Below are 12959 nucleotides of genomic sequence, written 5' to 3'. Positions count from 1 at the left end.
TTCTTCCCTTTATATAACTTAAATCTGAAGTTAATTTTGCACATCAAATCTTCAGGTGAAAGAACTGTAATTCGGAAGACTTACAATCTTATTTAAAATTGCCTACCCTGCTGACTTGATTTTACAGAAGCAAACCTACATTAAATAGCAAAAATACTAAAAGCTATCCAAACAGTCCTGTAAGCCTTGGGAAAACACATGGGTCATAGCAACATGGTGCAAATCTCTGAAACTTGGAGCACAGCACAGGGATTTTGAAGTCCTGAAGAACCTTCTTCTGCTACAGTTACCCCCTTTTTCAAAAGTACAGATTTTACAGATATTTTACATTAAATCATTAACATAAGTGCCCTTGTCTTACAGAGATCCCCAAAGCTTCAGGTACACATAATGCAAAGGATCAAATGCCTTCACTCTACAGAACTTGAAACATGATACTGTATTCCTCAAGAAATTTTACACCTTTAGAAAAGTACTATGTCTTTAGAAAGGTACTGGTAATATGACTAAAAATTGGAATTTTAAACCCAACTATTTCTATTTTTCTTCTTCAAAAAGTCATGTTTTCTCCTTTATATTAAAGTAAATTAACTACTTCCATGTGTGCAATTAAAAATGTAGCTGTTTGTACTGTTTTCAGTGAGAAACCACCAGAAAGAAATGGGAATAAAGTCGGAGGCATTTTTTGTCATTGCAGTTATTGCCATTAATATACAATCTCAATGCACAAACCCATGAACGAGGAAATAGAAACCAGCCTTTGCAAGAACACAGCACTTCCTGCAGCAAATTTAACCACAGCACCTTCTAGTTCTGTATCATACCTACCATTTCTTCAGTGATGCTAGAAAGCCAAGACACAGTGGTGACAATACCACCTTTTCAATTAGCTGTGTGATACTGGGTGAACAAATCATTTTACCAATTTCTGCTTGCCATCCCACCCATTGCCCAGTTGGTACAAGGGAAGCATAAACCTTTTGCTCAGCCTTGCTACTACAGACTTGAGGTTTACTCAGAATGATCAGCTCTGCTTCCATGATGCCACACACTTGAAATGACTGACAGTACATTTGCCTCCATCAAATAAATTACAAGAAAATGGTTTAAAGAAATTGGTAAGTCTGTATTCTATTTTTTCCTAAAAAAGATTATTCTGGCTTTTGCCAATAGCATCCCACAAATAAAAACCCAAACCACAACAGCTGATGGAGGTACACAAGCATAAACCCAGTGAAGACACACACCCAAGCCCCTAGCATAAAATATTTACTTGAATTTTTATCTGGAAGCCTGTCAATCTTCCACACCACAGCCCTGTAGGCACTCTCATATTTTGCTGTTCCGACCGAGACTTGGATTACAGGATCAGATTCAACCTCATGCAAAGCCCCAAGGCATGCTCTCCTATTCATTTTTGCTTTTAGGGACTTCTGCCTTTGGAGGTTCATGGTCCAAAGTGCTTTGATCCACTGTGTGGGAACAGGAAAGCGTATCATAACATTTTCACAGTATTTCACAGAGGGTAAGCGTGTCGGGATCTGAGTAGTTGAGGACATGTTTATGAAAGCCTGAAGTTCAATGTATGCCCCCTGAACCACCACTGCAGTCTTCACAGAAAAGGGAAGGTCTTGCCCATTGTAGTGCGTCCTGAAACGCATCAGTTCCAGCCTGCAGGCGTCCGGGGGTGTAAACTTAATAATCCGTGACTGCTCAAATTCCTGTGCTTTGACACAGTTATGGAAATGGCAGTCGAGAATATCGATCCACTTCTTCTCCTGCCCCTTCTCAAAGTAACGCTCGTCCCTCTTCTGGAGCTCCAGGTCATTCAAGGTTAGAAAGCACTTGGCACCACCGTTCACAAAACACAGGCAGTAAACGTGTGTGATGACTGCGCTTTCTACAAGTTTTCCTTCTGCCTTAGTGACTTTCCCCAAAAAGTTATCCACTATTTCCAGAGTCATTTTTTGCTCTTCATAATTCCTCTTTTGTCTGGAAACAGTAGGAAGTTTCATGAGCTCCTCCTCAACCGTCACAAGGAAATCAGTGAAGTCATTATAATCAGTGGTGCCCAGCTTCAACATCTGCTCCACCTCTGGCTCGTGGATCACCTCTACTTTGGGGTGGTACCTCCTCTTCTCTGTGTAAGACACGCACTCAATCTTCACAGTGTGGATTTTTCCCGAGACATTGTAGCTCTCCAGTTTGGGTTCGGACAGCTTGCACTGCGGCTGCAGCTGGAATTCCTTGAAAGGTTTCTCCAGGCCCTTTTCATAATACATCTGCAACACCCCTCCAGCCAGGACACTCAGGTAAATGGGGCCCCACTGCCGGGATGACATCATGTTCTTCTTCTCCGGAATCCTCAGCATGAATGGCCACCCATCTGATTTCTGGTTCCTGAAAAGGCTGTGTGGGACAGTGGGGGAGAGCTTGTGCCATGCGTGGGTGCTGGAGGTGGATGGGTTTTCCATGGCCTCACAGCTGTCAGCTTGTAAGTGCTCAAGCCTCTCACAGATGTAACTGAAGGAGCCCTGGTTAAGGCTTTTCTGATCATGGCATGTTTCTTTTTCTCTAGGATGACACCCACTCCTGTCAAGCCCGTTGTCCTTCCTGTGCATGCTAACATTAGCTGGCGACATGCTGAGGGAGCACTCTTCCTTCCAAAAAGGACTGGAAAAAGCACAGTCACTGTGGAAGTACGGGAATTGTCCTGGAGTCAGCTCCTCACAGCTTCCTGGTGGGTTAGGGCTTCCTTCATCTGCTGATTTGGAGACCAAAGTCTTACCTGGATGGTCATTAGGTGAGGGGTTCAAAGGAAGGCTGCTTGGTTTCTGCGAGGCTAGGGATGAGCAAATCCCAGGGGATGAAGAAGGGTTAACATTTGATGGCCATTCAGGGATGGGATAAAGCATGTGAATCCCAGACTTTGGAATGCAGGGGTTTCCTGGGTAGTCTCTGGTAGGTGTAGTAAGTGGAGAGTTGCTGGGGGGTCCAGGACTTAGGTAGAAATCAACTACAGGAGATGAGAGCGGAGTGCTGCCTGTAGAGGATGACCTACTTGAAGACTCATGAACACTGGACAGGTTGAGCTTAAGGCCATTCGGTTTGCAGCTGCTCTGATTGTCAGGTTTCTGAGGTGACTGGAAGAGAGGCTCATCATCAAAGGTGACCCAGTTTGCTGGATTTGGGGAACACATCTTGTAGGAGAAACTTGAGGCACTTGCACAACACATCACCCGCAAGCCATCTGTGAAGAAACAACAAACATGATTCAAATCAAACTCAAATCACACAAAGCTCAAATTTGCAAGCAGGTCACAAATCCAGTGTATTTTGTTTCACATGTATAATCTGAGATAGCAGTGTAGAAACTGATACACTGCCCGTGAATCCCCACTGCTCTCCCAGGCTGGGGATTGACGGGAGTTCTAAGCTCTACAAGTTGTTCAGAGCATCTGATGTACAGAGCCTCTCAATCAGAGAGAGCAGAATGCCCCACAGCAGTACAGGACTGCCTGAATAATACTTTCAGTTTCATTATATACAACATAATACTATTCAGCTTATGCATCGTTTGGAATATGGACAGAGATTTTTCCATACTGGGCATTGCTCCAGGTAAGGTTTCCCCTCCTTCCCCCATCAAAAAAACCCAGCATTTTACTAAGAATGGTGTAGCTGTTTCCAAAAATAGAATCAGGAAGGAGAGAAGGGATTATTTTTTCCATGAAAAGCTGTAGCAACTCAGTGCTGATGGCAAAGGTACACATCCTGCTGTCATCAGGGCAAAAACATGGATGCCTGCCAGACCTGGGCAGGAATCCCTTTACATCAGTTCCTTCAGCCCAGGCTTGCGCTCTTGGAAACTGGACATGTTATAAGGAAGCATTGGAAAAGCATTAAACTTTTAAACAAGAAATTAGCCCTAAGGATGAGCAGTACATTCCTGCTGAGGAGTAGACTGCAAGCCTCCACCGCAGACAAAACGCTGATGAAACACAAGTCAAGGCCAAGTAACAGCACTCACATCTGCCAAGCACTGAATTGGCTGGTGGCCTGGAAAAAGGACAGGTCTTTAAACCAATTAATAAACTGCACTTCATCAAACAAAGTGTCTTTGGTAAAGGGCTCAGCTGGATGTCCTCGGAGCAGGACTGCAACCAGTAAATCATTAATCTTGCCTTCGTGGTTCTAAATTGTGAGCTGAAATTTAAATGCTCGTTGCATCCTTATGCAGGGCATGTTGTCCCCAAAGTTCTTCCTCCCCACTGCTCCTGCCTGATGAGGGAGCAAGCAAAAAATTGCAATGCCTGAGGAGGAATGGAGTACAATGAAACACCAGGGGGGCACATATAAACATTGCTCATTTGATAGAAAGTTACTCTTGTTCTGTCAGAACACATCCGCGTTTGCCTGAAAGCACAAAGAAGGCGGAGTTCACATAGACAAAAACCACCTGCATGTACATTACTCTGTTAATTAATGTCAGCTAATGATGACTTAGAGCTATTGCCCTTCATGCACAGACAGCCACAGTCAGGCTGTTTAATTGCACAGCACTACAGAATCACATAACCATAAAAGCCATTCCTTATCTGTAACATGTAGAGAACAGTTCACTTATAGACAAGCTACAGTTCAGCCAAGTGAAACTTGTGCTACAAGTCTTTATTTTTATCATTACTCCATTATTTCTGGGGCAGTTTGTAGCCAGTAAGAAAATGCCATAACCTGTGGCACAGTCTGCTTATTCTGAGGCTGAGCAACAGAGAGCTCTCAACAGAGGGGGACTCTGGTCCTTCATTAGTTTTTGAACTCTCAACCTCTTTGTTCAGAAAAATATTTGCACTATGCCAGTTATTTTATAAGCACTCTAATCACCACTTACAGAGAGAGAGAAAAGGAGCAAACAAGTACAAATTACTGTCATAGTTCAGACACACACAACTACCAGTGTATCCTTCACCCACACAATCACTTCATCATGAAGTGCAGCAATGGAAAGAAAAATCACAGCTATTTGGTCTCTGACTTGGTCATCATTTTTTCCTCTCATATCACACCCTTCTCCTCCTCTCCCTCTGGTTGCCACCATGGCTCTTTCAGCATTAATTATTTCTACAGCTGAAGTTTCAAAGTTTTTCAGCCCTTTTTTCAAAGCCTCATTTGTTAAGAGCAGCTAATGTGATGCTGATTCGGGGTATAGCTTTTTCCTGGAACAGCTGGGACACTGGGGCAGCCTGGTAGACAAGAGAACATAAGGAAATAGCCTCAAAGGCTGCAATTAAAAACTCCTCTGGTATTTACAAGAGAAAAGGGATGGCCAGAGAGAGGAAAAAAACCATGCTGTGGTTGGGAGAAAAGCCTTTCTCTGCAGAGGGGCTCTGGGGATGCTGCCACAACTCTCCAGTGTGACCACAGCCATGCTCAAGGAGCAAATCACACAACGCTGAGATGCACCAATGGAAAAGAAATCATAAAATCAGTGTTTACAGTAAAGAACACATTTGCAGACTGTTTCCCTTTCTTGTTAGAAATGGAATTTTTCAGTGTCCTTTATTATTCCCAGATGTTTGGGGTTCCCCCCCCCCCCCCTTTTTTTAAATGCGATGTTGCAGATTATTTGGCAGGGGTTTTTTTCCCATTACAAAACAAAAAGATGTTTGAACTCCACCTGCCAAACATTTAACTTCAGTCAGTAAGTGTCAATGAAGAAAAACACTTTCCCAGATGGAAAAAAGTGGAAAAAAGCACTTTCCTCTGCAGTCACAATACCCTCGATGTACCTGTCAGAGGCTGCAGCTTTCACCTCTTGTTGCTGTTGCAGTTACGTGGGAATTTTTTAAAAGAAAAATAGATGCTGATTATAATAAAAACACACATGCAAGAAGTGTTGGAATAGATAGTGGTTCCCCTACTGTTGCTCACTGATCCCCCAGAATTACTACTAGGAATGGAGGACAAAAGTCCAAATGGATTTTTACAAGTTAATTGGATAATGTCATGCTAATAAAAGGAAATGCAACCTCTTGTGTGTTAAGGACAGCATCATTCATCTAGTATTAAAAAAAAAATTAGTCTTATGCTGCCTTACTCACTTGTTCTCTGATTCTTTTACATCTGCACAATGCAATAAAGTAATGCTTTCAATTTCTATTTTGTCCTAAACTGTGTTTGTAATTCCTTCCTATGAACTGGGACTTTTTCCTTGAAATCAAAATAAAATTCAGGTTTCAGGATGGATGTGTTTTGCCTCCAAAAAGCAAAAATCTCCCATGAGACCCACATAAATGTAACCCAAATGCTTTGAGTAAAAGGAAAATGATACAAGACACCATTGATCACACATGTTATGTGGACTGTGACATTTAAATTACAAGCACGTGTGGTACCTTGTTCAGATATGAGGCAGGAAATACCATTTTTAGAATATTGAAACTTCCACTAAAAAAAGCTGGCTGAAATAACAGTTTCAGGTGTATTAATTCCAGTGAACTCAAAAGTTGCAATTCATTTCAATTCATCCTCTTCTGCCTGAAAACAATCTTCCCATTTATCAGATTAACACAATCCCTCAGCATTTAATGAGCAGTCATTGCAGTTTATTTTCTTCATTTTAATACCTTGAGGATGGAAAGAAGAGAAATCCTATAACATTATTGAGAGATTTCATAGGCTGTAGCTATCATTGGGTCCTTTGTTGCTTCAGAAATCCCAGATCAAATCTGCAGCAAAAACACGGCTCAATTTTCATGCCTTGCTGGGGGATATTGTTACCTCTTCCTACACTGAGCACTGATAATAACTCCCCACTCCCTCTAAGGTGCAACTCAAGGAATTGGCTTTGGCACTTTTAATCCAGCTGCACCTGGGTCCTCAGAGAGCTGAGGCTGCTGACGTGTCATCAGCAATGTCCCCAGCATGCTGTGACAGCACGGCCTCCTGTCACCTCCTGCACACAGCAGCACTGAACCAGCACAGTGCACGACTGGAGCCCCTGCACAGCTCACTCTCAGGGGCCTTCCCTAAAATTTGACACCAATTATGCTCAAACATAAAGGTCCTCTTTTAAAATGTTGGAGGAGCATGGGGTCAGCTAAAGAGGAACATCAGGGAAACACCTCATTTCTGCAAAGCATAAAGCAAGTAAATGCAGGGTTTAACAGACTGCACTCACACTCCCAACACAGAGAAAAGCAGAATTTTATAAATATATTCCTTAATTTTATAAATACATGCCTTATGGCCTTATTGTATTTATAAATACATTCCTTTAGCTCCAGAGGCCATTGCAGCTCCAGAACTGTTAAGCTACACATCCTCTAAACAAATTCCCTTTCTAACACCCAAGCACGTACCTTATGTGTGCCACTTGTTCAGTGGGGTTTTACTGGGTAAACACCAGCCTCATTACTTGCTCCAAGCTCAAAAAAACCAAAACCAAACCAAAACAAAACAAAACAAAAAAAAAAAAAAAAAAAAAAAAAAACCACACACACACAAAAAAAAAAAAACCCCAGATTTATCACATGAGCTGCTCTGTCTGTGGACAGTGCCTGACCATTTTTATTTCCACCCTTCCAGAAAAACGATGGACTCCATACACTACTACAAGTCAATTTTATTTCCAGGAGTAAGGTTGTCTGTTGCATACAGGTCCTATAGAAATTTAATGCAAAGCTCTGCATCCTGTGCCTGCTGTGGTGAAGCTGTCCCATAACCACAGCATGAGTTGTTGCTGTTCCTTGTACAAACACCCAGACAATTCTTCAAGCATTTTGCCCCAGAGTGCACAGGGAAGTACAAATTCTCTGCAGTTTAAGCAATAAAGCACATATGGTATATAAAATGCCCTAAATGTTTCTAAGCCCTTGTGATATCCAAGTAAAACATGGCAGATTTATCTCTGTGTTTTACAGCCATATTCTTTGTGTCACTGTTTTGGTTATTACTTAACTCTGAAAAAAAAGAAAATTGAAACACAACTTCTACATAAAATACTGCTTGATTTATGATGATTTGCCTCAAATTTTACTTTGATACTACATGTGGCTGCACTTCTATTTAACTCTGCTTTTTCCATCCTAGATACAGATAAAAAAAATTTGCCAGTCTGTATGTCTGATATAAACATAAGCAAAAGCCACAATTGATAGAAAATAGGAATTTCTTGGCATTTTCTTGTATTTGGGATATGGATTAAGCCTCCCACTGCATTACTCATTTTAGAAAATAAGGAACTGGTGTAATAGTCAAAAATACACCGACTTCAAAGTGCAGTGTGACCTTTTATTTACATTGCTCACTCTCTGGGGCATAGGCACAGCTGGGAGAAGTTCAGAGCTTGCAGCTAATCTGTTTAATTTGGAATTCCTTACTCTTGGCCTCAAGAGCTGGAGGAATTAAAGCTTTCAGCTTTTGACAGCGTGCACGTCCCCAGAGCAAAGGCAGGCCCAGCTCTTGCAAACATCTCTCGCTGCTGCTTCTTCCTGCCTCAGTCACAGGGGGGTTACAAATCAGGTGGTTGGTATTTGAAGGCACAAGCCTGTAAAAACTGACACTTTTAAGGGTATCAACACAACCCATCACAATTCCCAAGCAGAGACAACACGCACTTTCCTTGATAGGGAAAAGGGATGGGCAGAGGCTGAAACACTCTCTAGTGAGGATGATGTCACAGGGTTTGGGGTGTGGGGGACCCCCACCACGAGGTCAGGGATGATGGTGACAGCACTGCTGGTCCCTGCACACTGGGAGAGCATCTGGGATCCAGCCAGGCAGGATCCTACAGGCACTGCACGACGGAGGCCTGAGGAAATTCCAACTGCTCTGCCTCTTCATGCTTTAAAAGGCTGTGAGCTGATATGAGATTCACACCAGAAGGAAAACCTATGGGGTGCTCCCAAATGGAGAATGAAAGAAAAGCAGCCAGAGTCACGTCTCTGGTAGCTGTTCAGGACTGCTCAGCTGTGCCTGAAGTGGATCCTCCCCAAAGAAGTAGCTCTTGCTGACAAGAGGAGTAGGTTGGATGGTGAGGATCTTCCACTGGATGTGAAAATTTAGCAGAGCTACTTAAAACAATTCCCATCTTTGCCACGGATAATCACTCAAACCTCAGCTGTTAGGCACTGTAAAAAAACTCCTTTTCATGTGCAGATCCACTCTGGGAGTCCTTCTCTAACACTCAGATGTGAAGTCATTCTAAAGCTGCCTCAAAAAGACAACAAAACATCATGCATGACTGGTCTTGTGTGTAACACCGTCAGCTTCAACCACTCTTCCCATACACGAGCCAGGATTCCCACACCCTCCCTCACCCCGCTCCAGCAGTCACATCACCACGGGTGAGGCACATCAGCTTTGTCCTTCACTGTATTCTTAGTGGGGAACAGGAATCAAGGCAGAAAAGCCTAGAGACATTTTACTGGAACTGCCTGTATGATTTTATGGAGACAAACCAAAGGTATTTCCTAAAGAGATTGAGATTTTTACAAATCACAGCCACATAGCCATCTGGGATCTGCACTCTCATTCCTCTCAAGGATTTTTTTGCAGAGCTTGTTATCAGGAACATAACTTTCAGAATGAGATAGCATAAACTAAATAGAATAAACTAAAAATAATAATTTTTTTAAAATATATTTAAAGAAAAATAGAAGAAACTAAAATAGAGCTCCAGTGTAAGTGCCATCAGGAAAGACACTGGAATGCAGAGCTGGAGTCCTCTTACCCCACAGGCCACCTCTCACGCGAGAGGAGCTGTAAGGTTTCTTTCAGCAGGTCCTGCACTACCTGCTGGGACCAGCCCATATCCAGAACACATCAGCCTTACAGAACACATCAACCAGTGAATATAACAGCGTGGAGAAAGAAGTCAGGCAAAAATCAGCCTCCAGCCACGAAACATCCAAGGCTCACAGGCTTGAAACATCCAAGACTCACAGGCTTGCAACCAGCACTTTCTAACATAAAAAACTGTTTTCCCAAGCCACAGCTACATGTAACTATTTTGTTTCAGGGAGATAAAATAACATCTTACATCACACCATAAACTGCATAATTCTGGTACATAAAGAAGAGCCACGGGTACCCTTAGAACCGGTTTGTTCTTCCTTCTAACATAACCAAAGTGATAAAAACCACATTTATCTCTGGCATGTCTGTAAGAATAGCAAACGACAGTACTCAACATGAGTCTGAGCATCTTTCTTGAGTACATCAGTTCTAACTTCTCAGTCAGCTCCTGCAGATGACACCCAGCAGAGTTCCACCCCAGCATTTTCCTTTTTTCTGGGCAGATTCCCTGTCTCAGGAGGTGACAGACTGTCCCAGGTGTCACTAACAAAGGTCTAGTGGCCCATGGTTCTGTGCATCTTTGGGCTCCAGGCTGGGAACAGAGAAGGGAGGACAGGGGACCCCCTGCTCATGCCCCATTTGCTGGCAGATGGGAGATGGGATGGCCAGGAAAACCCTCAGGAAGACACAGCTGCTATCAAAGACAAATTAAATCAAAGCTCAAATTAAAATTGGATTAGATCCTGAGAACCACAAAATGGTTCTCTATGTTTTAGTGAACAACTTTAACAGAAAAAGCACAGTTTTCCTAGAAGGAATAAAAAAAGGCTGATGAAATCAATATTAACTACTCAGTGTTTTTATTCTCTTCCTTTCTGGATATCACAGTGCCTTCTAAGACACATCACTTCTGTGCAAGAGATGACTGCAAGGTGTGATGCGAGACATGACTGCTTCTTCTCAAAGCAAAACAGTTACACATAGCAGTATATTGTGAAAACTTTTTTTTTTTTAATGTTAGAAAGTGCTCACTGCAAATCTGTGACCCTTAAAAGTTTTTTTAGCTGGAGGTCGGTATTTGATCTGTGCTGTTGCACTTAATTTCTTCCCATTCTCTGCATAGACAAACTAGGTAAATCATATTTAATTGACTCCACTGTGTTCCTGTCACATGTACAACACACATCCCACAGGGCCCACTCACATTTAGCTCCCTGGGCCAGTCCTGCTTCATCCTCTGAATCACACTCCTCTTCAGCATCACCACAGTTATGGCACAGCTTACACTCCATAGGCACATTTTGGAGAGCCAAGGGACAGTAGGGGTTAATGTAAACTGTTTATTGACACCAGCTGTCATTTTACTGTACAGAAGGTTTGTTGGGTTCTTTTAGTTATTAAAAAAAAATGCTCTAGCCTAGAAGAGACAGGAAAATAAATCTATTTTTATTTGCAGTACTTTTGCAGGTCACTAAGTTAATGGAGTATTACTGCATCTACTGAAGCATTTTTTTAAACTGTGTTTAGGAAACATATTATTAGGAACACACACACATGCCACGGAAGTGCTCTGGTCACAGCAGCTCTGCACAGAGCTCTGGCAAGTACTTTAACATCCCAAACCTCTCCTTCTCTTCTCCCCCTGGGCAGAGACAGAGATTTATAATGGACTAAGAAGCAGCAGAAATGCAGTTATGGGTGGCTGCCCCACTTCTGTAATAGCAACAACCTTTTTTTTTTTTTTTTTTTGGTTAAGCAGCTCTTTGGATTAAAAAAAAAAAAAAAAACCAACAAAAAAAGCCTGAGTACTTTGGTACACAGATCACATATCAAAATATAAAGCTGGCTGTGGACAGAAAGAAGTTTAAGCCTGGTCCTCTTCTAGTGTTTGCAGTGTCCAAGGAAAGGGAGGAATGAAATGCCACAAAGAATACACAGCACAGAAGGACACTTTAAAACTCTTGCCACTAATCCCAAAGTAATAAAAGACAGGGAAGCTGACAGAAACACTGTATTTAGGAAAATCACTGAACCGCATAATAGCCCCTATATTTGTTACTTTAGTTTTAATTCTGAGTCAGTTTTTTATCTGCCCTTAAGACTGCCTCATGCTTTAGTGCCCAACAAACACATAGCAATACCTTCCTGGAGTATAACCCATGACATAAGATTTGTAGAGGTCTTCTAAACATAAAAAGTACTGTCTGACATCTGTCAGGAATATTTTCTGACAGAACAGGTCTCACCTGATCTGTGGGATACTCCTCCTCTCCCTGCTTTAAGGCCTTACAGGAATACAAGCACTAAGGAAAAGATGTGCTGATTAAATCCTTGTTTATTTGGGTACTGTTAATAGCAACTGATGACAGTCATGTCAGAAAGTGTAATTCCTAACACAGACACCAAAAAAAGCCTCATTTGGGTTCCTCTCCAAAAGCTTTTTAAGACAGACACGTAGGCAGCCTGCTTTTCTGAAGCAGAAGACATCAGCTTATATTTATACCAATCAAAAACAGAAGGAGTGGTGGACTAGAGGCATCTTGTTTACCCAAACACAAAGCCAACACTGCCCAGGACTGTGCATCTCTGTTTTCATGTTGGAGTTAATGTCCACACAGAAATTAACTTACAAACCTACATTAACTTGTTCAGAGATCATCAACAGGCTGGGTCACTAAGTTTACAAACACCAATAACTTTTGAAGTGATAGAAAATAACACTTAATATATACTCATTAGGGAGAAGGAAAACAATCAAAGCCAAGCATGAAGCAAGGACCTCATACCTGCCTTGGGGCAGGTTTTCCCAGGGGTGTAATTTACAATCCAACACCAGGTAAATATAAAAATAAAATCTGTGGCTACACTCCCTGTTGTACAAATTACTCTTAAGCTCAGCCACATCTGGTTACAGAATGCAATGCTGAGCTCTCCTCCACTCACACAATAGCAAAGAGGCAGCTAATCTTTCCTCACATCATTTTCTCAGAACATCATAAAGCGTTCCCTTCAGCTACTGATTTTTCTTCTTTCACAGCTACAGAAGAGTCTCAGTCCCCAGACAGGACAAAGTGAGTTAACACCAAAATCTACAGCTCATGTTTAAAAGCCTCAGGCTCCAAAACTTCTGTTCCCTCCTCCCCAGCCAATCATTACCACTC

The 12959-nt window shown here is 42.1% G+C and overlaps 1 protein-coding gene across 3 annotated transcripts in view; it reads right to left on the bottom strand.

Moving 5' to 3' along the window:
- The window catches only part of STON1 (stonin 1), a 33275-nt gene that overhangs the window by 9848 nt on the left and 10468 nt on the right, over positions 1 to 12959 (bottom strand). For 2 of the 3 annotated variants that reach the window (XM_021540187.2, XM_077781933.1), the window contains exon 2: positions 1274 to 3250. In XM_021540187.2, coding sequence (XP_021395862.2) covers positions 1274 to 3236 — 1963 coding nt within the window. In that variant the 5' untranslated portion in view covers positions 3237 to 3250. Of the gene's footprint in view, positions 1 to 1273; positions 3251 to 7361; positions 7460 to 12959 lie in introns of those variants that run through there. The other variant, XM_021540188.2, reaches the window with a different exon arrangement.

This window comes from Lonchura striata, chromosome 3 (assembly GCF_046129695.1).
Source record: "Lonchura striata isolate bLonStr1 chromosome 3, bLonStr1.mat, whole genome shotgun sequence".
Classification (NCBI taxonomy): Eukaryota; Metazoa; Chordata; class Aves; order Passeriformes; family Estrildidae; genus Lonchura; species Lonchura striata.
This window is presented reverse-complemented; position numbering and strand designations above follow the sequence as displayed.